The sequence below is a fragment of the Oncorhynchus gorbuscha genome, linkage group LG15 (assembly GCF_021184085.1).
Source record: "Oncorhynchus gorbuscha isolate QuinsamMale2020 ecotype Even-year linkage group LG15, OgorEven_v1.0, whole genome shotgun sequence".
In the NCBI taxonomy this organism is placed as follows: Eukaryota; Metazoa; Chordata; class Actinopteri; order Salmoniformes; family Salmonidae; genus Oncorhynchus; species Oncorhynchus gorbuscha.
The window spans coordinates 64,503,185-64,529,782 of NC_060187.1; the positions used below are offsets into that span (position 1 = coordinate 64,503,185).

Genomic DNA, 26,598 nt, shown 5'->3' on the forward strand with positions numbered 1-26,598 from the left:
AAGACACCTGCACCTTTGTGTTTATTTTCTCTTTGCTCCGGCAAGAAATGAACTGACTAGAGATAGTGAACTGCAACTGCAAAAGTGGGCCTGTCACCATGGCAACAGACAGGAAATAGGGCTTAAGCGGTTTCCTGACGGCTTCCTCTTAATCATGTAATGACATCTCCCTCAGAAATGTCTACAAGGAGAGTTCAGTTGTGTGTGTGTGTGTGTGTGTGTGTGTGTGGTAGGTAGGTCTGTAGCACTCACTAACCCTTAGGTATTCATACCCCTTGACTTGTTCCACATTTTGTTGTTACAGCCTGAATTCAAAATGGATTACATATTGTTTTACCCTTCTACACACAATACTGCATAATGACAAAGTGAAAACATATTTTTAGAAATTTGACAAAGTGAAAACATATTTTTAGAAATGTTAGCACATTTATTGAAAATGAAATACAGAAATATCTCATTTACATAGACTACCGATCAAAAGTTTGGGGCCACTTAGAAATGTCCTTGTTTTTGAAAGAAAGACACATTTTTTTCTTATTAAAATAACATAAAATGTATCAGAAATATAGTGTAGACATTGTAAATGTTGTAAATGACTATTGTAGCTGGAAACAGCAGATTTTTTAAATGGAATATCTACATAGGCGTACAGAGGCCCATTATCAGCAACAATCACTCCTGTGTTCCAGTGTCACGTTGTGTTAGCTAATCCTAATTATCATTTTAAAAGGCGAATTGATCATTAAACCTGCTGTTCTGATTAAAGAAGCAATGAAATGGGCCTTCTTTAGACTAGTTGAGTATCTGGAGTATCAAATCAAATCAAACTTTATTTGTCACATGCATCGAATACAACAAGTGTAGACTTTACCGTGAAATGCTTACTTACAAACCAACAGGGCAGTTTAAGAAGAAGAAAATATTTACCAAGTGGACTCAAATAAAAATGAATAATAAAAAGTAACACAATAAGAATTTAGGCTATTTACAGTGGGCACCGGTACTGAGTCAGTGTGCGGGTGTACAGGCTGGGGGGGGGTGTCAATGTAAATTGTCCGGTGGTGATTTTATGAATTGTTCAGCAGTATTATGGCTTGGGGGTAGAAGCTTTTGAGGAGCCTTCTGGTCCTAGACTTGGTGCTCTTGTACGTCTTGCCGTACGGTAGCAGAGAAAACAGTATATAACTTGGGTGACTGGAGTCCCTGATAATTTTCTGGGCTTTCCTCTGACAGCGCCTTTTATATAGGACCTGGATGGCAGGAAGCTTGGCCCCAGTGATGTACTGGGCCGTTCGCACTACCTTCTGTAGCGCCTTACGGTCAGATACCGAGCAGTTGCCATACCAGGCGATGATGCAACCAGTCAGGATGCTCTCGATGGTGCAGCTGTAGAACCTTTTGAGGATCTGGGGACCCATGCCAAGTATTTTCAGTCTCCCGAGGGGGAAAAGTTTTTGTTGTGCCCTCTTCACAACGATCTTGGAATGTTTGGACCATGATAGTTCGTTGGTGAAGTGGACACCAAGGAACTTGAAACTCTCGACCCACTCCAGTACAAGCACGTCGATGTTAATGGGGGCCTGTTCGGACCGCCTTTTCCTGTAGTCCACAATCAGCTCCTTTGTCTTGCTCACATAGAGGGAGAGGTTGTTGTCCTGGCACCACACTGACAGTTCTCTGTCCTCCTCACTATAGGCCGTCTCATCGTTGTCGGTGATCAGGCCTACCACTGTTGTGTCGTCCGCAAACTTAATGATGGTGTTGGAGTTGTGTTTGGCCACGCAGTCGTGGGTGAAAAGGGAATACAGGATGGGACTAAGTACACACGCCTGAGGGGCCCCAGTGTTAAGGATCAGCGTGGCAGACGAGTTGTTGCCTACTCTTACCACCTGGGGGGTGGCCCGTCAGGAAGTCCAGGATCCAGTTGCAAAGGGAGGTGTTTATTCCCAGAGTCCTTAGCTTAGTGATGAGCTTCGTGGGCATTATGGTGTTGAACGCTGAGCTGTAGTCATTGAACATCATTCTCACATAGGTGTTCCTTTTGTCCGGGTGTGAAAGGGCACTGGAGTGCGATTGAGATTGCGTCATCTGTGGATCTTTTGGGGTGGTATTCGAATTGGAGTGGGTCTAGGGTGTCCGGGAGGATACTGTTGATGTGAGCCATGACCAACCTTTCAAAGCACTTCATGGCTACCGACGTGAGTGCCACGGGGAGATAATCATTTAGGCAGGTTACCTTCGCTTCCTTGGGCACAGGGACTATAGTGGTCTGCTTGAATGTGAATGTTGACCTGTTTTAACTTCTTGTGACTCTCAAATGGATCCGGGAGCGTAATCATTGCGTAATCATCGCCTCAAACGAATTAGCATAACGCAGCGGACATAAAGCTTCCTAGAAAATCTTCCTATTCATGAAAATCACAAATGAAATATATTGAAACACAGCCTTGCCTTTTGTTAATCACACGGTCATCTCAGATTTTCAAAATGTGCTTTACAGCCAACGCTAGACAAGCATTTGTGTAAGTTTATCATGGCATAATGCTATGCTAGGCTCTGCTAGCGGCAGGCAACATTTTCACGAAAATAAGAAAAGCAATCAAATTAAATCATTTACCTTTGAAGAACTTCGGATGTTTCACTCAGGAGACTCCCAGTTAGATAGCAAATGTTCCTTTTTCCCCAAAATATTGTTTTTGTAGGCGAAATAGCTCCCGTTTGTTCTTCACGTTTGGCTGAGAAATCGACCGGAAAATGTGGTCACTACAACGCCAAACTTCTTTCCAAATTAGCTCCATAATATCGACAGAAAAATGGCAAACGTTGTTTAGAATCAATCCTCAAGTTGTTTTTCACATATCTATTCGATAATATATCCGTCGGGACAATTGGTTTCTCATTAGAAGCGATTGGAATAATGGCTACCTCAGTACTTTACGCAAGATTTTCTGCGGGAGCCATCATGTGACCACTTGCTCAATGTGGTCCCTTACGGCTATTCTTCAACATAAATGCGTAAAAAGACGTCACAATGCTGTAGACACCTTGGGGAATACGTAGAAAGCGTAAGCTCATTCATAGCCCATTCACAGCCATATAAGGAGTCATTGGCATGAAGCGCTTCCTGATTGGATTTTTATCTGGGTTTCGCCTGTAACATCAGTTCTGTTGCACTCACAGACAATATCTTTGCAGTTTTGGAAACGTCAGAGTGTTTTCTATCCAAAGCTGTCAATTATATGCATAGTTGAGCATCAGGTCGTGACAAAATATCCCGTTTAAAACGGGAACGTTTTTTTATCCAAAATACTGCCCCCTAGTCGCAAAAGGTTAAAGGTCTTGCTCACTTCGCCTACCGAGAGCGTTATCACACAGCTGTCCAGAAAAGCTGGTGCTCTCGTGCATTCAGTGTTCCTTGCCTTGAAGCGATCATAAAAGGCATTTAGCTGCGTCACTGGGCAGCTCGCATCTGGGTTTCCCTTTGTAGTCCGTAATAGTTTTCAAGCCCTGCCACATCCGACGAGCGGTGTAGTAGGATTCAATTTTAATCCTGTATTGACGATTTGCTTGTTTAATGGTTCGTCTGAGGGCTTAGCGGGATTTCTTATAATCGTCCGGATTAGTCTCCCTCTCTTCGAAAGCGGCAGCTCTAGCCTTTAGCTCAATGCGGATGTTGCCTGTAATCCATGACTTCTGGTTGGGATATGTATGTACGTCACTGTTGGGATGACGTCATCGATGCGCTTATTGATGAAGTGGATGACTGAGGTGATGTATTCCTCAATATCATTGGATGAATCCCAGAACTTATTCCAGTCTGTGCTGGCAAAACAGTCCTGTAGTGTAGCATCCGCGTCATCTGACCACTTCCAAATTGAGCAAGTCACAGGTACTTCCTGCTTTAGTTATTGCTTGTAAGCAGGAATCAGGAGGATATAATTATGGTCAGCATTTGTGGGTTCGATTACAGGCTCAAAATGGCCAGAAACAAAGACCTTTCTTCTGAAACTCGTCAGTCTACTCTTGTTCTGAGAAATGAAGGCTATTCCATGTGACAAGTTCCCAAGATACTGAAGATCTCATACAACGCTGTATACTACTCCTGTCACAGAACAGCTCAAACTGGTTCTAAACAGAATAGAAAGAGGAGTGGGAGGCCTAGGTGCACAACTGAGCAAGAGGACAAGTACATTAGAGTGTGTAGTTTGAGAACCAGACGCCTCACAAGTCGTCAACTGGCAGCTTCATTAAATAGAACCTGCACAACACCGGTCTCAACATCAACACTGAAGAGGCGACTCCAGGATATGCTGGCCTTCTTTTTCACGACCCTGTCTTTCAAAGATAATTCGTAAAAATTCAAATAACTTCACATATCTTCATTGTAAAGACTTTAAACACTGTTTCCCATGCTTGTTCAATGAACCATAAACAATTAATGAACATGCACCTGTGGAACGCTCGTTAAGACACTAACAGTTTACAGATAGGCAACTAACGTCACAGTTATGAAAACTTAGGCCACTGAAGAGTCCTTTCTACTGACTGAAAAACACCAAAAGAAAGATGCCCAGGGTGTCTGCTCATCTGCGTGAACGTGCCTTAGGCATGCTGCAAGGAGGCATGAGGACTGCAGATGTGGCCAGGGCAATAAATTGCAATGTCTGTACTGTGAGACGACTAAGACAGCACTACAGGGAGACAGGACGGACAGCTGATCGTCCTCGCAGTGGTAGATCACGTGTAACAACACCTGCACAGGATCGGTACATCCGAACATCACACCTACGGGACAGTACAGGATGGCAACAACAACTGCCTGAGTTACACCAGGAACGCACAATCCCTCCATCAGTGCTCAGACTGTCCGCAATAGGCTGAGAGAGGCTGGGCTGAGGGCTTGTAGGCCTGTTGTAAGGCAGGTCCTCACCAGACATCACCGGCAACAATGTCGCCTATGGGCACAAACCAACTGTCGCTGGACAAGACATTGCTGGCAAAAAGTGCTCTTCACTGATGAGTCATGGTTTTGTCTCACCAGGGGTGATGGTCGGATTCGCGTCTATCGTCGAAGGAATGAGCGTTACACCGAGGCATGTACTCTGGAGCGGGATCGATTTGGAGGTCTGGGGCGGTGTGTCACAGCATCGTAGAACTGAGCATGTTGTCATTGCAGGCAATCTCAACGCTGTACATTACAGGGAAGACATCCTCCCCCCTGATGTGGTACCCTTCCTGCTCTCTCATGCTGACATGACCCTCCAGCATGACAATGCCACCAGCCATACTGCCCATTCTGTGTGTGATTTCCTGCAAGACAGGAATGTCAGTGTTCTGCCATGGCCAGCGAAGAGCCCAGATCTCAATCGTGTTGAGCATGTCTGGGACCTGTTGGATCGGTGGGTGAGGGTTAGGGCCATTCCCCCCAGAAATGTCCAGAAACTTGCAGGTGTCTTAGTGGAAGAGTGGGGAAACATATCATAGCAACAACTGGCAAATCTGGTGCAGTCCATGAGGAGGGGATGCAATGCACTACTTAGTATCTGGTGTGGCCACCAGCTGCATTGACTGTTACTTTTGATTTTGACCGCTCCATTGTTCAGGGACACATTATTCCATTTCTCTTAGTCACATGTCTGTGGAACTTCGTTCAGTTTATGTCTGTTGTTGAATCTTGTTATGTTCATACAAATATTTACACGTTACGTTTGCTGAAAATAAACGCAGTTGACAGTGAGAGGAGGTCTCTTTTTGCTGAGTTTATATATTTTTGAATCCATTTCGAATTCAGGCTACCACTACAAAATGTGGAATAAGTCAAGGGGTAGGAATACTTTCTGAAGGCACCGTACATTTTCTTTGAGCACAGCTTATGTATCATTTGTTACCTCCTTAGTTAAAAGATCAAGGACATTGGGCCTCCCACTTTAGTGAAGAAATTCTTAATCTAGAATAAGATTATGAAATAATGATGGGATTTCTATTTGGACATTAATTGAGCTCAGTGTCTTTGTCCACTTTACTGTCTTTTCATTCCACATTTTGGACATTTAGTATTTTCTGACTGGTGCTTACCTGTTCTCTGAACACATACAATCTCAGCAGTCCCTCTGACATTGTGAGCGATTCACTATTTGTTTTGTGTGTTTATTGTCAAGCAAAACATTTAAAGATATCAACAAGGAAATGAACATGTGATGTGTTTGTCTGTACAGTTTTTATGGACAAAGAAGTGCTAACATACAGAAACGTGCAACAAATTACAAATACAAAACAGAAAAGTAAAGCACTTACAGCATTAGGAAAAGCGCTATTATATAAATGATTATTAAAGTCAATATTATTCCATCATTAAATACAGTATCAGAACTGTAACTTGTGTCAGACTTCTCAGAACTAGTTTATGCAAATAAAATACAACCATCTCTTGAGATCTCATCTTACTCTGTATACCAATCCATTGTGATCCTGTAATTAGAAAAGGTGTTTTCACCGACGGTAATAACTTAATAAATAGTACATGAACTGTACATTTATTGACCTGTTTCCTATCAACAACATGCAGAAATCCATAACATTAGCCAGATGCTTGTATTACCAAAAAAGGCCCACTGTTTAACACGTCATCAAGACATGAGTATCGGTATATATTTGCTGGAAGAGAAATGTTTTTTCCCTTTTCAGCAATGTCACATTTGTTTAATTTTAGGAGCATCAATGTTTCCACTATTATTACTTAGGTGAGGTGGTCCGCCCTGTCTACCTCTGTTACTCCACCTTGAATAAATGGATTAATACATTACATTAGGTGTGGGCTGCCCTGAATATTGCTGTGGGGACCTTCAGGTCCTGCCTAAGAAAAAAACATAGGATAGACACCAGGGCATCATACAATATATCGAACATGAAGGCTGGCCCATGATCTGAGAGGTCTGGCCTGGTCCATCTCACAGTAGGGAGAAACTAAAAGGGATATGACTAACCAGCAAAAACATGTTGAATTTTCTAATTTGTTGAGGTTCAAGGTTAGGGTCAGTTTCAGGTTTGCCTTCACAGGACTGTCAACAAGATGCAGGCCAGTCACATTATTTTAGCCTGTCCTCTCACAGTAGGCAGCAGGAGGTGCTGCGCATGGGAAGGTGGGCGGGCAGCTTGGTGTGCTGCCTGAAGCTGTTCTTCTTGTTGTTGAGCACTGGGGCGGCGGAGGCCGGGGGAGCCGTGGGGGTCTCCTGGGCAGCAGCAGGAAGAACTGCACTCTCCTGCACTACATTGACCTGCTGGGGAGGAGCTTCGGGCTTGGCCACGCCACCTTTGTTGTTGTTCTTAGTGTTCTTTTTGACTTTCTTCTCCTGGGGCTCGGTGGGGTCTGTGGGGTCCTCAGGGGCGCCCTCTAGTGAAGGTAAGGGCTCTGCAGGCAGCTCTGTGGGGGTGGGCTTGCCCTCTGCCTGCTCCTCGTTGGGAATGTTCAGGTTGGAGGTGGAGCGCTTGGTGTTGGTGCAGGTGGACCTGTGTGTTGGAATGTATAAAAGAAAATGACCACATACAGTATGTACAAAAGCAAAGCAAATTAGTAGCAGGTGTGTTTTTCTTATGCAAGCCCTTCGCTCCACAAACAGGCTGATGTTGGAACCTTACTAACTATACAGAAGTGAAGTACAATGAACAGTTCACAGTCATATGATATAGGGCATCTTGCAGTATATCCCTACAGAAGAGATTGGTGTTGCCTCCTCCCCTGCTCCACTTACCCATTGGAGCTCCTGTCCTCTGAGTCCTTCTGTTCACTGCTGTAGCGGAGCTCTGCTGGAGTCTTAAACGACAGGTCCTTCTTCCCCTTCAGCCAATATGTCTTCATGTAGCCTTTACCCTGTCAACGGACAGAATTTAGGCAGAAATAGTACCGTGTTCATGGTCCTCATGTTCAATACCTGTCAACTCAGCCAATGGATGGGCCGCAAATGTCAATTTCAGGACTTTTGAACTTTGATAAAACTCCTGAAGAGATCCAAATATATTCTAATAGAAAGATTTCAAAAATGGATTTAGTATGGTTCATTTTTGTCTGTTTGGCAGGTGGAGCATCACAGTGCCATGATGGAACATCGTACACATACCTTCACAAAAATCTTTCCCCTCTCCTCAATTATGTAGGGCTCATGTTCCAAGTGGTCTTTGGTGGTCTGGCTTATGTGGATCTGCATGCCCTGTACAGACAGACACACAGAGGTTGATGGCTGACATAGTGCTAACTATTCAGCTCACTTAATGTCGCATTAATCTACTTGCGGCCTACTTACGAAATAAATGATTTGCTATACAGTGCTAATTGATTGCGTCTATTGGGTAAATCCATTTGAATTCAATCACTTTTTGACAGCACCCCTTTTCATTTGAAGAAATCCTTCCAAATTCTAGAAGTGCTCAGAATGTGACCTATGGACCTGAATGCCTAAACTTTCAAGAGATAAAGTTGCTCAAAGTTGACCTATTTTGCATACCCCACCATACCATGAGACATCCATGTCTTCATCACTGGAAAATATAAACGGTTGATAATTGGTATAATTTAAAAGCTTACAAACAGGGTTGTCAAACCATTTCTTTTTTAAGTATGTCATTTCCCTTAACCCTAAACGTCAATGATCAAAAAATGTGTAACCTCAGAGGTTTTTGTGTTGTGACCAATGTTCCCTCTAAGCTGTGCGTGGACACGCAGATCCCCGGGACTGCCACACAGAAGAAATATCAGCCTGCGCAGAGTTTTCCCCATTAGTTAACACTATCAACATTTCCCTTTACTGCGGGAATTGTGATTGAATCAATGCAATATTAGCCACATTCAAGGCAATATACCGAAACAAAACTAAGTATGCAAGAGATTTTGTTGTAGGCAGAACACATCGGAGTAGGTTTCTATTGCAATGACAGGCACAACTCAGGCCCTTACTCTACACAGACCAGTGCGCCATAACCAATTAGAGCTGCAGTTGGCCGATATGCAATAGACCATTGCTATATATGGATCTGTGCCATTCACTTTGAACTGGACTGTTTTTACAGCATGAGCGGTCATGAGTAGATGTGCTTGTTTTGAGATCAAAGCAAGCGCTACATGTAGCAATGTGCGTACATTTGTTCATATCCTTTGCTAGTTAGTAAGTTATTAGCCCAATTATAGATAATTTGTAGTCAGCAATAGGGGAGTGATTGCTTCCTACAAGAGCACAAAACGTGTGCATTTCAAGACATCTTTGAAAAGCGAGTCAGGTAAAGACATTTTGTTAATGTCTTAAAGGGGCAGTGTTGTATTTTGAGACAGGCTTGAATAAGCTAAGTAGTCAATAGGCAGAGGGTAGCATAACTTGTCTGACTCTGTAATAATGGTATGGGAATAATTTAGGGTTTTATTTTGTAAAGTGGTTTCTTGCATCAAACAACACATACCTTTCAGTCACCTCCTTGTCTGAAGAACAAGTGGATAAACAGGTTAATGTCAAGCCCTGCATGTATTTTTCAAAAGTCTCATGGAATGTAGACCTACTTTGAACACCACACATTGGCTCCTACTGTAGGCTCAATGATAGAACAGCTATTTCAATGTAAACAGTTTATGGGATGCATTTTCTCTGTTTTTGATGGTAGGCCACTCTGGTAGGCCTACATTATGATCAAATAGCCACAGTAGCCTACTTGACCACTGTCAAAACTTACTTAAACCGGGTACAGCATCAATGTTTACAGTAAATGCATGCCAGAAGTTGTACGGAATTTTCACAACGTTCAGGTTTGCGCTCAGCAGACCTGAAATTTGCTCAGTGCCTACATTCTTTTGAGGGAACATTGGTTGTGACCGCCATTGGTTGAGACACAAGATGCTCTTGAATACAGAGTTGGTGTCCATCAAAGAAATAGAACATGTATGGAACCTTTTGTTTAAATAAAAAGGAATGCTGTCAAAAAGTAATTGATTTCAAATGGATTTACCCTATAGTGAGATTATGTTCTAATGTCAGAACTCACCACCCCGTTGCTCTCCATGCGGGAGGCAGTGTTGACGGTGTCTCCAAACAGACAGTAGCGAGGCATCTTCAGCCCCACCACCCCAGCCACCACCATCCCTGAGTGGATCCCTGAAGGGAAACAACACACAATGAAGTTAATCTGCTTTACTGGACCTGGATCAGTGGCTATAGATTCAGGGTGCCTTAAGGAGTATAAATCTGGCAGCATTAACTGAGGAGCACAGTCAGGGATGGCTAGACAATATCAAGCCTATCTTCCTTTTGACCGGATTATAAAGAGACACCGTACAGTATGTGTATGCTTTATGTCTGTCATATGCAGGGTTGGGTAGGTTACTATATACATTTAATCCGTTACAGTTACATGACCAAAATTGTAATCAGTAAGGTAACTTTTGGATTACCCAAACTCAGTAACGCAATCTGGGTTACTTTTGAATTACTTTCCCCCAAAGAGGCATTAAAGGAAGACAAAAAGGATCCATCAAACATAGTGGTCTCTGACTTGTGGTCAGACTCGCTCAGGTGGAGCAACTTGTGGCTTTTTTTCAAGGCTGAATTGAATGTCATTGAGAAAACAGAAAGGTGTCATAATGTAATCGTCCTTTATGAATTTAAAAGTAACCCAAGAAGTAATCATCTAGTTTTTCAAATATATCTGTAATCGGAATACAATATTTTTGCTAGTAACGTATCACAGGTACAGTTTGTTTGTAATCAGATAACATGTAGTATATTTCTATGGTAAGGCCCACTCCTGTCTACACTGTCTGTGCCATAGAAATAGAGTGACTAGATTGTATTTCAATGGTCTCTGCTCACCGACTCTGATCTGGATATTGTCTCCAGTGGAGGGGTCTTTGAGGTGGTCGATGGAGCTCAGCATGTCCAGGGCCATGTCACATATGTGGTGGGCATGGAAGGTTGTCTTATTGGGCACGCCTGCCACCACCATGTAGGCATCTCGGATGGTCTCCACCTGAATCCAGGGGAATAAGAGTCAAGTTGTATGTTTAGAAGCATTACTGTATAAATGATATCCTACCAATGAAACAAACTAAATATTCCACTCTGTAAAACATTGCTACAGCCACTCAATGCATGACAATAGAGTCTGTGTTCTCCTTTTTGGTCCAGCCAACCTTGGTTGAGTATTCAGGCATATTGTTCCCACAGAGGCCCTTGTTTTGTATTGTCCTAGTCATTCACCTTGTAGACGTTGTGCTTCTCGCTGAGCGTGTCGAAGACGATGTAGATCTCGTTGAGCATGTCCACCACCTGCATGGGCGTGATGTGGATGCAGATCTCGTTGAACTTCACCACGTCGCTGAATAGGATGGTCACGTCCGGGAACACCTGGGAAACGGAAAGGAAATACCAGCACACTTAAATGCTTGACATTTTACTGTGGTGTTTCTTCTGGCTTGACAGAACTGAGGTGGCTCGTTGGATTCCAATTGAGCCTTATTGTCATTTAATGTTTTGAGCTAACATGGAGGATAGTTTCCTCTACAAATTCTATGGCTGTGTCTAAAATGGCACCCTATTGCCTATATAGTGCATTACTTTTGGCCAGAGCCTGGGCCTTATATAGTGCAATATATAGGGAATGGGGTGCCATTTTGGATGCACCCTGTATATCTGTATATGTATCTGTAAATGTACGGCTCTGGGTTAGTACCTGGCATGTCTCCAGAGCCGTGATACCCTTCCTGAGCCGGTCAGCCACAGCTTTGGGGATCATGGCGTAGAGGAGGGAGTCTCCTCTCTTCTTCTCCTCGTCCAGCTTCTTGATGATCTCCTGGAGCTGGGCGTACTTCTGCTGCTCCTGGAGTGGGAGGAGCCACCAGAGAGAGAGAGAGAGAGAGCTGTCAGTCAACTAACTCCTCATCCTTCTTCAAATCCAGCCCCGCCCTTGAGATGGTCTTTGTCTCTCCCTTCCAGTGTGAAGTATACACTACATATGTCTTTATTTTTAACTTTGAAAATGAAGCTGCCTATGAGCAGGACTGTGTGTGGGTATAGTAGTATGTCTTGCATTCTTAGATGAGGAAAACTTGACCCAGTTAGTAGAGGAGTTATCTGATGATGTTAACAATGTACCAACGTACGGTTGTGTGCTATTCCTATTCTAAAGGGTGGTATGTGGTATATATGAAATGTGTATGACTTACCTGGTCAAGAGCCAGCTGAAGTTCAGCCGACTGCTGTGTTCCAGCTAAGATGAGCTCTCGGCTGGAGTCGTGTAGGTTCAGATCGTTCACATAGACGCCCATTTTAATCATGTCCTCCACTGTCTCTATACTGGAAGAGGAATGAGAGAGACAGCAAGGATGGGGTGAGTGGCAGAAAGGGAGATAAGAATGGATTGGAAAGGTAGAGGGAAGCGGATAAACGCAACATGCAACAATTTCAACGATTTCAGCGATTTTACTGAGTTACAGTTCATAGGCCCACCCAATTGGAAGCCAGGCCCAGCCAATCAGAATGAGTTTTTCCCCACAAAAAAGGCTTTATTACAGACAGAAATACTCCTCAGCTTTATCAATTGTCTGGGTGGCTGGTCTCAGATGATCCCGCAGGTGAAGAAGCCGGATGTGGAGCTCCTGGGCTGGCGTGGTTACACGTGGTTGTGAGGCCGATTGGATGTACTGACAAATTCTCTAAAATTACGTTGGAGGTGGCTTATGGTAGAGAAATTAACATTCAATTCTCTGGCAACAGCTCTGGTGGATATTTCTGCAGTCATCACGTCAATTGCAAGCTCGCTCAAAACTTAAGACATTTGTGCCATTGTGTTGTGTGACAAAACTGCACATTTTAGAGTGGCCTTTTATTGTTCCCAGCAGAAGGTGCACCTGTGTAATGATCATGCTGTTTAATCAGCTTCGTGATATACCAGACATGTCAGATGGCTGGATTACCTTGGCAAATGAGAAATACTCACTAACAGGGATGTAAACAAACTTCTGCACAAAATTGGAGAGAAATAAGCTTTTTGTGTATACAGAATATTTCTGGGATCTTTTATTTCAGTTCATGAAACATCGGACCAAATATATATTATGCATACTGAACATATTTATAGGCATATAGTAATATTATAAATATAGCATATCATTGTTTTTATTATTTTCATATGCTAATAAACACAGACACACCATAAGGTAAGGAATATCTAAAGTAAGTGTTATCTAAGGTAAGAGCCAACTTCCCTTACGTTCAGTATCATTATGAACATTTATGGTTTGTCTTATTAGAATCGTAAAACATTGATTTATTGAAATCTTTCAAGTCTGCTCCCGCTCCCCCACGCTGGTGCTTGAGGTCTCCAGGCTGCTTATCATTACGCACACCTGTCACAATCATTACTCGTATCAGCACTTCATTGGACTCACCTGGATTCATCACGTTATGAATTACCTCCCCTATATCTGTCACTTCCTCAGTTTCTTTCCCGAGTCAGCATTAATGTCATTATGGTTCCCTTTTCCAGACGTTGTCCGTGTTTTGTTTCATGTCGGTTATTTATTAAATATTCAGTCCCTGTACTTGCTTCTCATCTCCCGGTGTCTGTCCTTACAGAAGGCTGACAACACAATTTGAAGCACCAGGGAGTTCTTTGTTTTTGTTGGTGACGTCGGGTCCGGGTGCAGGGTCTGTCAGCGTCTTACAGAAATCCTGTTTTGGGTTTTCTATTATGGTAATCATGGGTATTTGAAAGCAATCGAATCAAACTTTATTTGTCACATGCGCCGAATATAACAGTGAAATGCTTACAGTGAAATGCTTCCTTACAAGCCCTTAACCAACAATGCAGTTCAAGTTAAGAAAATATTTATCAAATAAACGAAAGTATAAAATAATAAAAAGTAACACAATAAAGAAACAATAATGAGGTACCGGTATGCAGGGGTTCCGGGTTAGTTGAGGTAATTTGTACATGTAGGTAGGGGTAAAGTAAATATGCATAGACAATAGACAGCGAGTTGCAGCAGTGTAAAAACAAATGAGGGGGGGTGTCAATGTAAATAGTCAGAGTGGCCATTTGATTAATTGTTCAGCAGTCTTATGGCTTGGGGTAGAAGCTGTTAAGGAGCCTTTAGGTCCTAGGCTTGCCGCTCCTGCACCGCTTGCCGTTGGCGCTCTGTGACTTGGGTGACTGGAATCTTATACAATTTTTTGGACTTTCCTCTGACACTGCCTAGTATATAGGTCCTGGATGGCAGGAAGCTTTGACCCGGTGATGTACTGGGCTGTACGCACTACCCTCTGTAGCACCTTATGGTCAGATGCCGAGCAGGTGCCATACCAGGCGGTGAAGCAACCGGTCAGGATGCTCTCAATGGTGCAGCTGTAGAACCTTTTGAGGATCTGGGGACCCATGCCACATCTCCTGAGGGGGAAAAGGTGTTGTCGTGCCCTCTTCACTACTGTCTTTGTGTGTTTAGACCATGATAGTTTGTTGGTGATGTGGACACCAAGGAACTTGAAACTCTCGACCCGCTCCACTACAGCCATACCGATTTTAACGGGGGCCTGTTCGGCCCACCTTTTACTGTAGTTCACAACCAGCTCCTTTGTCTTCCTCACATTGAGTATCTAGGGTATCCGGGAATGATTCTGTTGATGTGAGCCATGACGAGCCTTTCAAAGCACTTCATAGCTACCGACGTGAGTGCTACAGGGAGGTAATCATTTAGGCAGGTTACCTTCGCTTCCTTGGGCACAGGGACTATTGTGGTCTGCTTGAAACATGTAAGTATTACAGACTCTGTCAGGGAGAGGTTGAAAATGTCAGTGAAGACACTTGACAGTTGGTCCTGGCATGCTTTGAGAGTACACATCCTGGCAATCTGCCTGGCCCCGCGGCTTTGTGAATGTTGACCTGTTTAAAGGGTCTTGCTCACATCGGCTATGGAGAGTGTTATCATACAGTCGTCCGGTACAGCTGGTGCTCTATGCATGCTTCAGTGTTTATTTGCCTCAAAGCGAGCATAAAAGGCATTTAGTTTGTCTGGTAGGCTCGTGTCACTGGGCAGCTCATGGCTGGGTTTCCCTTTGTAGTCCGTAATAGTTTTCAAGCCCTGCCACATCCGACGAGCGTCAGAGCCAGTGTAGTAGGATTCAATCTTAATCCTGTATTGACACTTTGCCTGTTTGATGGTTCGTCTGAGGGCGTAGCAGGATTTCATATAACTGTCCGGATTTGTGTCCCCCTCCTTGAAAGTGGTAACTCTAGTCTTTAGCTTGCCTATTATTATATTATTATTTATTATTATTTAGCTTGATGTGGATGTTGCCTGTAATCCATGGCGTCTGCTTGGGATATGTATGTACGGTCACTGTGGGGACGACGTCGTCAATGCACTTATCTTATTGATGAAGCTGATGACTGAGGTGGTATACTCCTCAATGCCATTGGATGAATCCCGGAACATAATCCAGTCTGTGCTAGCAAAACTGTCCTGTAGCGTAGCATCCGTGTCATCTGACTACTTCCGTATTAAGCGAGTCACTGGTACTTCCTGCTTTAGTTTTTGCTTACAAGCATGAACCAGGAGGATAGAATTATGGTCAGATTTGCCAAATTGAGCCTTACCTGGGCATACCCCCTTGTTCCCCTTCCCTATACCTAATTTGTGGTTTGGTGTTATGGCTCACATGGGCCTGGATGGACTATAGTCGATGAAATGATCTTTGTTTGTAAAATACTGTTTTGTTTGTTTTTATACTATCGAAGCTTTGGATTCTCCTTTTTTGGTTGCTTTGTAAGCACGTCTGACCGTGGCATCACATAGCTGTAGCCTCAAGGCAAGTTTTGAATTGGAGTACGTATTGCCTTCATAGTCAGATAATGACTAGGTACTGTAAGGATGTTGTGGGTGGTCTTACATGGGCGTACTGAGGAAGATGAGCGAGTCCCACTGGGGGACGTACTTCATTTGACCCTTCAGGTGGAGGGGCTTCTTGGGAGGTTCCCTCATATCCTCGAAGATGGTTTCACTGCACTTCCCTGGGGATGACGAAGAGAAGGGTGGCGTCATCCACAGACATAGAACTTGGAAACATTGGTTTGAAATTTAGAATTGTCACCAACAATTCCAAGACCATTTACACTCTAGTTATTCAAAATGGTATAGTTAATACTTCATTCAAAATAGACAGGGCAATCACTGACTGTTTTGATTCTGGCCTTGAGGTGGATTTCTGTACCCCTGTCAAATTTAGGAGAACAAAGCTATGTAGCATGTAAGCTTATTTTGGTGAGCTGGACAGGTGGGAAGATAGATAAAAAGAAGTGTGGAGGGTGAGGAAGAAGGGGTTCTCACCGGTGACAGTCTGGAAGGCGAGCAGCTCGATGTCCTCTCCCCCTGAGTTGGCTGAGCTGTTGTACTGGGTCAGAGCACTGCTAAACTCCTGGTCCCCCTTCATCTCCTCCACAGACTTCACATCTAATGGGCCAGAGGAAAGGAGGGAATGAATGACTGAGGGAGGGAGGGAGGAAAGGAGGGAATGAATGACTGAGGGAGGGAGGGAATGACTGAGTTAGGGAGGGAGAATAGGTGGCTGAGTGAGTGACATTTGTTTTATGCATTTCACTCATGCTTATAACAGCACTGACAGAGATGATTTATTGTTACACATGTTGGAAGACTTTCAAAGCCCAGTGCAGTCAAAAATGAGATTTTCCTGTGTTTTATATATATTTCCACACTATGAGGTTGGAATAATACTGTGAAATTATGAAAAGTATTATAATACCCTTTTAGTGTAAGAGCTGTTTGAAAGGACTGCTTGAAATGTCAGCCTTTTTGGTGGGATGGAGTTTTGGCCTGCCTGTTGACATCACCAGGCAGTAGGTTAAGTGAATAGACCAATAAGAAAGAGAGTTCCAAACCTCTGCAAATAACAGCTAGTTTCCCCCTCCCCACTACCAGACAGTCCGAGCAAAATTCTTGTTTAAGAAATTGCTCTTTACTAAGAAGCTAGTTGTCTTTCTTTTTGATCATTTTAGTTGAAACAATCACAGTAACTTACTTAATTGTTACCCAGAAACTATTTGATATTGAGATAAAAACAGCTGCATTGGACCTTAATTAATCAAAATCACTTAAACATTAGACATGTGCTAGAGATTGTTAGGGACAAAGTACTCCCCTCTCCTGTCGGTTGACTGTGGCGACGGGCGGACCCTTGACTTCTCTGTACTTCTCTCTTCCTCTCTTTTCGGTTTCTCGTTCTCCTCTTTTCCCTCGTCTTCCTTTTCCTTGCTCAGTTTAGGGACATTCACCTTCTGCTTGCTCTCCACCACAGCTTTGGACAGTAGCTCAAACACATTGTTAAGGTGGGTGTAGATCTGAGGGGAAGCATGGGAACAGATGACTTCAGTCAAATCCAAGGCCCTTATTCACAGAGTGTCTCAGAGTAGGAATGCTGATCTAGGGTCAGGTCCACACTGTCCATCTAACCTTATTTATTGTGATTATGAAGGCAATGTTGATCCTATACCAGCACTTTTACTCTGAGATGCTTTATTCTGAGACTGGCCCTGATACATGCGGACATGGTGATGCTTAAAGGTCCCGCACAGGTATCCTATTTCCCAAGTAAAAATAGCCTTTGAATGACAAAAACATCACCCATAATATTTGTACACTGTTAAAATGCTCAGAATTGAAGAAATGTTACATTTTCTCTCATTTCTAACTATCAGGAAGTCTGAAAGAACAGGTTGATTGGGCAGGGAGCATAGATTCATGAGCTCGCCTTGACTGACAGCTCTTTGAAACACCCTTGTGGTCATTGTAACAAGGTAAACAATGGGCCACATGTCATTGATGACCAGGTAAACAATGGGCCACATGTCATTCATAGCCTAAATTGTAGGCTCAACCTATTTTCTCTGCAAAATGCTCTCATAGTCAACAGAACTGTTGGATATCAGACAAACAGCAGTAATACACAATTGCATTTCTATTGTTTTATAACTAATTACAGAATACAGCTCACTGATACACTTCTTCACAAGAATAGTAAAGCCTGAGTGATTTTAGAAGCTTACACATAAGAGAATATACAAACAGCATACAATAAGTGTACTGGACAATTTATTGGTGCCTCTGCATTAAATCAAATAACATTTTTTGGTCACATACACATATTTAGCAGATGTTATTGTGGGTGTAGTGAAATGCTTGCATTATAAATAGCAATATGTTCAGAATTGTATGTATTGATCAGACAAATATTTGATCATTTACAATAGGACCGCATAGCCCAAAATATTGATCAACATGAACACTCATGAGAATTAATGGTGGGAAATAAATGTGAGACATCATTTGACATAAAATAAATAATTAGAGCCATAAGTCTAATATAGGCACCCAGCCACCCTAGTGTCCAGGACCCCATTGATTCATACAATTTCTAACACTCATCTCCCATCCAAATGCTAAAAAAACATAGAAATTAACAAAATGTAATATCATATCATGTAAAAGTTAATTACTTAGGCTTTAGGTAATGCAACCAACCACAGAGATTGACGGGGAGGGGAGGGGAGGGGGACCCATGTACCCCGCTTCAATCAAGCAGACTTTAGTCACCTCCAAGAAGCGGGACACTATGGCCTCCTCCTTGTCAGAACTCTCACACTGGGCAAACAGGGGTCCTGGGATGGACAGCTCACACAGCTTCCCCACACACTGTAAACATGCTGGATCAAGCGTGACCTTGTTGAAGAGGAGATCCAGGAATCTGTCGACACAGCCGGTAATGTTTTTGAAATGTTTTTTATTTACTGTTCCTAGTTATGATGCTATCGATTCGTTGATGTAGTGATCTATTCATTTTACAATGTGTTTTCTGGTGTTTTTGAAGTACTCAATTGGAAATATGCAATATTTGGTTGTGCACTTTTTTGTGAAACGTTTCAATGTTTGTATCTTGAATTTTTTTGTGCCCGAAATGCTTAATTGGTGCAGACTTTAAATGAACAGTAGTACTTCATTCGTTTTTTGGTGTATCTGGACTTACACTATTTATATTTGTGAACATTTTTACTTCACGACATTCCTAAAGAAAAGAATGTACTTTTTACTCCATACATTTTCCCCTGACACCCAAAAGTTGTTTTTACATTTTGAATGCTTAGAAGGACAGGAAAATGGTCCAATTCACAAACTTATCAAGAGAACATCCCTGGTCATCTCTACTGCCTCTGATCTGGCGGACTCACTAAACACAAATGCTTTGTTTGAAATTGATGTCTGAAGTGTTGGAGTGTCCCGAGCTATCAGTAAATAAAATCTAAAGAAAACTGTGCCGTCTGGTTTGCTTAATAAGTCATTTGAAATTATTCATACTTTTACTTTTGATACTTAAATATTTTAACAATTATACTTACTTTTGATACTTAAGTATATTTATAACGAAATACTTTTAGACGTTTAGTCAAGTAGTATTTTACTGGGTGACTCACTTTTACTTGAGTAATTTTCTATTAACATATCTTTACTTTTACTCAAGTATGACAATTGGGTACTTTTTCCACCACTGGAAATTAATAAATGGCTTACAGTATGTTGGGTCTGTCTTCACATGTTTCACAGCATACCCCCCCTTCTTTGCCTTTGGAAAGCAGATTTTGTATCACAGCATTCCTGCTGTGGTGGTTGCCTGGGAAGCTGTGCAGACAAAATAGATGTTGAATTTTCCAAAATGTCTATCATTACAGCTTGAAGATGGTGAAAAGACCAAAAGGAGATGAAAAGTGTAAATCATAATGACATTCAGCACTTTCAAGACCCACTGTTCCACTGTCAATGATGGTATTGAATCAGTCTTTAGGATTAGCTTCCTGGCAAGACCCACTGTTCCACTGTCAATGATGGTATTGAATCAGTCTTTAGGATTAGCTTCCTGGCGAGACCCACTGTTTCACTGTCAATGATGGTATTGAATCAGTCTTTAGGATTAGCTTCCTGGCGAGACCCACTGTTCCACTGTCAATGATGGTATTGAATCAGTCTTTAGGATTAGCTTCCTGGCGAGACCCACTGTTCCACTGTCAATGATGGTATTGAATCAGTCTTTAGGATTAGCTTCCTGGCAAGACCCACTGTTCCACTGTCAATGATGGTATTGAATCAGTCTTTAGGATTAGCTTCCTGGCGAGACCCACTGTTCCACTGTCAATGATGGTATTGAATCAGTCTTTAGGATTAGCTTCCTGGCGAGACCCACTGTTCCACTGTCAATGATGGTATTGAATCAGTCTTTAGGATTAGCTTCCTGGCAAGACCCACTGTTCCACTGTCAATGATGGTATTGAATCAGTCTTTAGGATTAGCTTCCTGGCGAGACCAATCGAATATTCTCCCAAATTGATAAAGCAACTTTGCTCAAAATGTGCACTGCACACCCGTGACATAATTGTAATTTTCGGTGAAGCCTGTCCACCCAAAGTAAAAATGAGACACTGCTGTCGGATGTCTTCTTTCTTCAGAAAATAGTGTAACGTTTACACTATGGCATCCAGTCACAATGTGCTTTTTTTCCGGCATGCTGGTAAGTAGCTTGTTGGCTAACAATATATATAAAAATATATATATATTTGGTTGTACGTTCTGCTTGAGCTAGCTACTAGTAGCTTGCCTACGGTTTGTAAACAAAGCCAAAGCAAGGCGTAGGAACACATGCAATTATGGTTTTAAGGCGGAACATATTTAAATACTTTAAGATGATACGACGCTACCGTTGGTGTATTACATTTCCGGCTTTATGTGACGTTGGATAAAGCAGGAAGTAAATCCTTGGTAATGCCTGACTGAATCCAAGCGTTTGACAAGGGGGAGGGACCAGTAACTTTATGATCAAACATGATCAATGTGCCAGCTACAGACATTCTTCATACTTGGGTTACCCTACTTAGAACTGATTTCATCCAAATATCATCCAATGTGATGAAAAACATGATTTTCAATGTTTGGGACCATTAAAGGGGGTTGTTGAATGTTACTAAATTACCCAAATATCCACAAAAAAAACTCTGGATTGACAACAATAGCCTAGGTAAGTGGAAAAACCACACCAAATGTAACAGAACCCTCATCCCACTCTCTCTCCCCTCCTGTACTCACGTTGTCCCAGCTGAACTCCAGCATGGGCCGCACCAGGGTGAACTCTTCGTTGACCTTCTTGCCCTGCAGGTCGGAGAAGACCTCCTTTAGGCCGTCCCCAATGCGGTACATGGTCATGTCCCGGCGGAAGATCACACTAAAGGGGAACATGTCGAAAAAGATGCCCCTCTTCATGGGTAGTTTCTCGTACCCTGGGGCCGTCTTCTGCTGGGGCATGCGGTGCTTGAAGGCAGCGTTGTCAAAGTTCATCTTGTAGATCTGCGGCAAAGAGACATCACGGCAACGCAGCTGTGAGGATCTTAAGGTTGTGCGTTTCATGACAATGGGGCCTGAAACTAAAGTTGTTTGACAATGGGGCATACATTAGCACTTGGAAAGTGATGCACTCCTAGGTCAGAGGAGTTACTTGCACGTGCGCTGGGGTGTACATAAAATTGTTGAAAATAAGTAGCTTCAGATAGGCACATGCCCACAGTACAGTACATACCACATATGTCATCTTCTCAGTCTCCTCTTTGGACAGGATCTCAACTTCAATGTCTGTATTGTAGAACTGCCTTCCCACTTGAGACAGCTGGCCTACAGTATGGGAAGAGAGAACAAGTATTTTTACAGTTTGGAGATGTGTGACATGCATCCTATGTATAGTATTACCAAATATAATTTAGTGCTTTGCTATGTTTGTCCTCTGTGGTGCTCCCTACCTACCTTTCACAAACTGGGTGAAGCCCTTGCGGGTGCTGCGGTAGTGCAGGGTGAGGCTGGTCTCACACTCCTCCTCCACGCAGAAGCTGGGAGGCTGCACCTTGGGGAAAGAGAAGCGGAAGTACTCGTGCAGGTTGTCCAGCTCATTGATGAAGTCACGCACATTACGCCCCAACACCTGGATGAATGGACAAGGGATAAATAATGACATTGCACACACACACCAGTGTATTGATCATTAATTAGGGCCAATTATGCCTAGTGACACTTGAGGAGGGCCACTAGTCACTAGGTGACCTTGAGAATCCTCTCGTAGCCATAGTTCCCGATCCTCTTCACCATGTAAACCCCGAAGGCATACATGAGCTCATCATGGGTCTTCCCCAGGACCTCACCGGCAGCCTTGGCCAGCCGCAGGATTAGGTTGTCACTGCAGGGGAAGAAGGGAGATACCTAGATATGACATTTACATTGACATTTTAGTCATTTAGCAGATGCTCTTATCCAGAGCGACTTACAGTTAGTGCATTCATTGACCTGTTGTCTGTGTGTGTGTTATGTATTGATGGTCTATGTTAACTTGTTGTGCTTTTGCCAAGTCTATCAGGAAAGAGATTCAAGTGAAACCTCAAGTGACTTCCTTTCCTGGTAAAGTTAGAATATAAAGTAAATATGACGTATATGATGGGTACAGAGAGAGATGTAGTTTGCCCCGACAGTTAAGATGGGATATGGCCGTACTTGTACATCTGATGGCGGACAAACTTGAGATGCGGTATCTCTGCCCGGGCCTCTATCAGCCTCCATACATCCTCCCCGTACGACTCGTTGATATAATCATTCACCGCTTCCAAGTACAGGCCGTACATCTTAAGGGGGTTGGGAACCTCCAGATTTCTGCCAAGTTTAACTGCTTTACTGAGGAATGGTAAGGAGAGAAGTGTAAAACACCTGCAGTCGGAGTCATTTTGCATATAGGATGAACTAGATATTAAAAACTATGAAGTCCCTCATTATTCATTGCCACAAATATTTTCCAAAATCAATAAATCATCCCTTTTGGGTCTTCTGAGAAAGATTAACATCTTGCTCTACTCTAGTACTAGCACATGTGCAGTACTTGCACTTAACGTGTAGTATTTAACCAATGTTTTTCTCCTTTTTACTCAATCTCACACCTACAGTGGGGCAACAAAGTAGTTAGTCAGCCACCAATTGTGCAACTTCTCCCACTTAAAAAGATGTCCTGTAATTTTCATCATAGGTACACTTCAACTCTGACAGACAAAATGAGAAAAGAAATCCAGAAAATCACATTGTAGGATTTTTAAAGAATTTATTTGCAAATTATGGTGGAAAATACATATTTGGTCACCTACAAACAAGCAAGATTTCTGGCTCTCACAGACCTGTAACTTCTTCTTTAAGAGGCTCCTCTGTCCTCCACTCATTACCTGTATTAATGGAACCTGTTTGAACTTGTTATCAGTATAAAAGACACCTGTCCACAACCTCAAACAGTCACACTCCAAACTCTACTATGGCCAAGACCAAAGAGCTGTCAAAGGACACCAGAAACAAAATTGTAGACCTGCACCAGGCTGGGAAGACTGAATCTGCAATAGGTAAGCAGCTTGGTTTGAAGAAATCAACTGTGGGAGCAATTATTGGGAAATGGAAGACATACAAGACCACTGATAATCTCCCTCGATCTGGGAATCCACGCAAGATCTCACCATGTGGGGTCAAAATCATCCCAGAACCACACGGGGGGACCTAGTGAATGACCTGCAGATAGCTGGGACCAAAGTAACAAAGCCTACCATCAGTATCACACTACGCCGCCAGGGACTAAAATCCTGCAGTGCCAGACGTGTCCTCCTTCTTAAGCCAGTACATGTCCAGGCACGTCTGAAGTTTGCTAGAGAGCATTTGGATGATCCAGAAGAAGATTGGGAGAATGTCATATGGTCAGATGAAACCAAAATATATATTTAGGTAAAAACTCAACTCGTCGTGTTTGGAGGACAAAGAATGCTGAGTTGCATCCAAAAAACACCATACCTACTGTGAAGCATGGGGGTGGAAACATCATGCTTTGGGGGCTGTTTTTCTGCAAAGGGACCAGGACGACTAATCTGTGTAAAGGAAAGAATGAATGGGGCCATGTATCGTGAGATTTTGAGTGAAAACCTCCTTCCATCAGCAAGGGCATTGAAGATGAAACGTGGCTGGGTCTTTCAGCATGACAATGATCCCAAACACACCGCCCGGGCAACAAAGGAGTGGCTTAATTTTCTCATTTTGTCTGTTATAGTTGAAGTGTACCTATGATGAAAATAACAGGCCTCTCTCATATTTTCAAGTGGGAGAACTTGCACAATTGGTGGCTGACTAAATACTTTTTTGCCCCACTGTATATCACAAATACATTTTCACATGGACACAAATCAAGTGTACATATACAGACACATTGAGTTACTTTAAACTCTTACCCTGAGGTTTGAGTGTCAGGTAACCTCTTCAAACATCTCCCTACCTCTGCACGCTGTTACACAATACTCTTTTGTCAGTGTTGATCAGAAGACTTTTATAATAGTACAATATTATCCTTTAAAGACTCATCTTTAAATAAGACACTACACTGCACAGTACTGCCTCTAGTCTATGGCACCTCGAACCTAAAATTATCCGGAATCTATGTTCCACAACATTTAGCCAGCTAACACAAACGTTTCCCCATAGTATATCAAAAGTTTTCCAAAAGAAAAAGCAGAAGAAGAGAGTGAAAATATGGGTCCCTTACCTGCAGTCCCTCAGTGGTATGTAATTCGCTGGTCCAACTGTGGGAGCGAACGCCAAAATGCTGCTCCCTGATCTGACTGGCCAAACACCTGCTCGTGACACTGGCCCTCTTCAGACACTTCTCTATCAAGTCAATGGGTGGCAGGGCCTAAAATAAGCGTGCCAAGGCGTGTTTCTGGCAGGTACCAAAGAATTTGTAAGTCGCTCTGGATAAGAGCGTCTGCTAAATGACTTAAATGTAAATGTAAATGTAAAAGGTAATAGTGGTGACTTTCTAGCTCGCTGAAGACATAGCAGGCCAATGTGTGTGTGTGTGTGTACTGTAAGTCTGTCTTTGGATCTTGGTTATGAAGGCCAAAAGGAAAAGTGTGTGGGCTTATTGTGGGGAATCTCTCAAGAGGGGCATGCCCCCCCTGTGATATAAGTCTAAATGTTTTAAATAAATCAATATAGTGTTTAATTGTACATATAGGGCTGTGGACTATGAAATGTATTGTGACAAATATGTATTGTGACAAATATATATATTAAAAAAAAATAAGAAGGCTCTCTAAGCCTAGGTTATGGGATGGGCAACGTCTGGAGCAGCCCTTCAATGGATTTTCGGGGTTTGATTTGTTCATTAAAATTAAGAAAAAAAATTGCAGTCCGGATAAAGGGAAGATATTTAAAGATATAAATATCTATCTATCAGGTTTTAGAATTTAAAGTGTAACCTGTAGTCGTTTTTTAATCCAATTTTATTTTTTACGTGTTGGAGCATTGGTTTAGCCAAGGCTACAGATGCTCGTGGAGTGCTCTATTGTAATGCTATGCTAAACGCACCCGTTATCAGAACCCGCGGGAATATTATGTCTCTCATGTTGCAAGTACGGTTGGATTGAGAAAGCCCTGTGATTGTGAACATTGTCTTGGTGATAGTATGCTTGTCTTTAAAACGTTTCTATAGCCCTCAGTTAATGTAAATTGGTTACGAGCAGCCCTGCTTATTGAGGCACTGGTTTTGCCCGTTCTATAAACTCTGAAGGGGAGGGAGAGTATATATCAGCTATGTTGTTAGCCTGTAGGGCAGGCTATAGACCTATTGTCCAAGTAGGTCAAATCTATCCGTTTCTAAAAACCAAAACCTTTGGGATTGATAACAGGTTGGTTTGAATAACTACTACAAATATTCACAAATATGGTGGCCCAGCCATACCACTTTTGTCCAATGCCGACTGATCTCCCCACCACCCTTCCTTGCATCACGCGCGCAGAAGCAAGCTAATTATACAAATACTGTATAAACACTTAATTTTCGAAGCTTTAGTTCTGTTGCAAAGCAGTGTGACGGTGCCCCTTTGCGAATATTTAGAGAAAAGTAGATGAGCGCACTAACTCACTTGTCGGCCGAGCCTCTATTCTGTCTGTGTAACACCTGTTCTGTGTGTTGTGTTGTGTTACACAGACAGAATATGCTCGACCGACAACTGATTAGGCTTTCATGCGCTCATCTACTTTTCTCTAAATATTCGCTAGGGGGCACTGTTACAACGCTCTCCATTCAAATGAAAACATCAATGGACGTCAACAGAGAGAGAAACTACACTACCACTAGTGATGGGCATTCTGAGTATTTTCGGTGATCCGGCTCATTCAAATCAAATCAAATCAAATCAAATTTATTTATATAGCCCTTCGTACATCAGCTGATATCTCAAAGTGCTGTACAGAAACCCAGCCTAAAACCCCAAACAGCAAACAATGCAGGTGTAAAAGCACGGTGGCTAGGAAAAACTCCCTAGAAAGGCCAAAACCTAGGAAGAAACCTAGAGAGGAACCGGGCTATGTGGGGTGGCCAGTCCTCTTCTGGCTGTGCCGGGTAGAGATTATAACAGAACATGACCAAGATGTTCAAATGTTCATAAATGACCAGC

The 26,598-nt window shown here is 42.7% G+C and overlaps 1 protein-coding gene and 1 long non-coding RNA gene across 2 annotated transcripts; both read right to left on the minus strand.

Annotated features, from left to right (window-relative positions):
• Positions 1–6,520: 6,520 nt before the first annotated feature.
• LOC123998345 (soluble guanylate cyclase 88E-like) lies at positions 6,521–26,072 on the minus strand. Its single transcript, XM_046303471.1, has 17 exons — positions 24,684–26,072; positions 22,619–22,795; positions 22,175–22,307; positions 21,881–22,055; positions 21,660–21,751; positions 21,173–21,430; positions 17,187–17,385; positions 16,358–16,480; positions 15,921–16,041; positions 12,200–12,329; positions 11,707–11,853; positions 11,235–11,381; positions 10,848–11,004; positions 10,024–10,133; positions 8,118–8,207; positions 7,752–7,870; positions 6,521–7,509 (listed from the first exon to the last, which is right to left on the minus strand). Exons 2-17 carry the CDS (start codon positions 22,744–22,746, stop codon positions 7,107–7,109), a joined length of 2,532 nt encoding a protein of 843 aa, XP_046159427.1. The 5' UTR covers positions 22,747–22,795; positions 24,684–26,072; the 3' UTR covers positions 6,521–7,106.
• On the minus strand, positions 18,124–20,793 carry LOC123998346. The gene is made up of 2 exons (XR_006832256.1): positions 19,610–20,793; positions 18,124–18,788 (listed from the first exon to the last, which is right to left on the minus strand). It is a non-coding gene; the product is annotated as an uncharacterized LOC123998346 (long non-coding RNA).
• Positions 26,073–26,598: the final 526 nt, after the last annotated feature.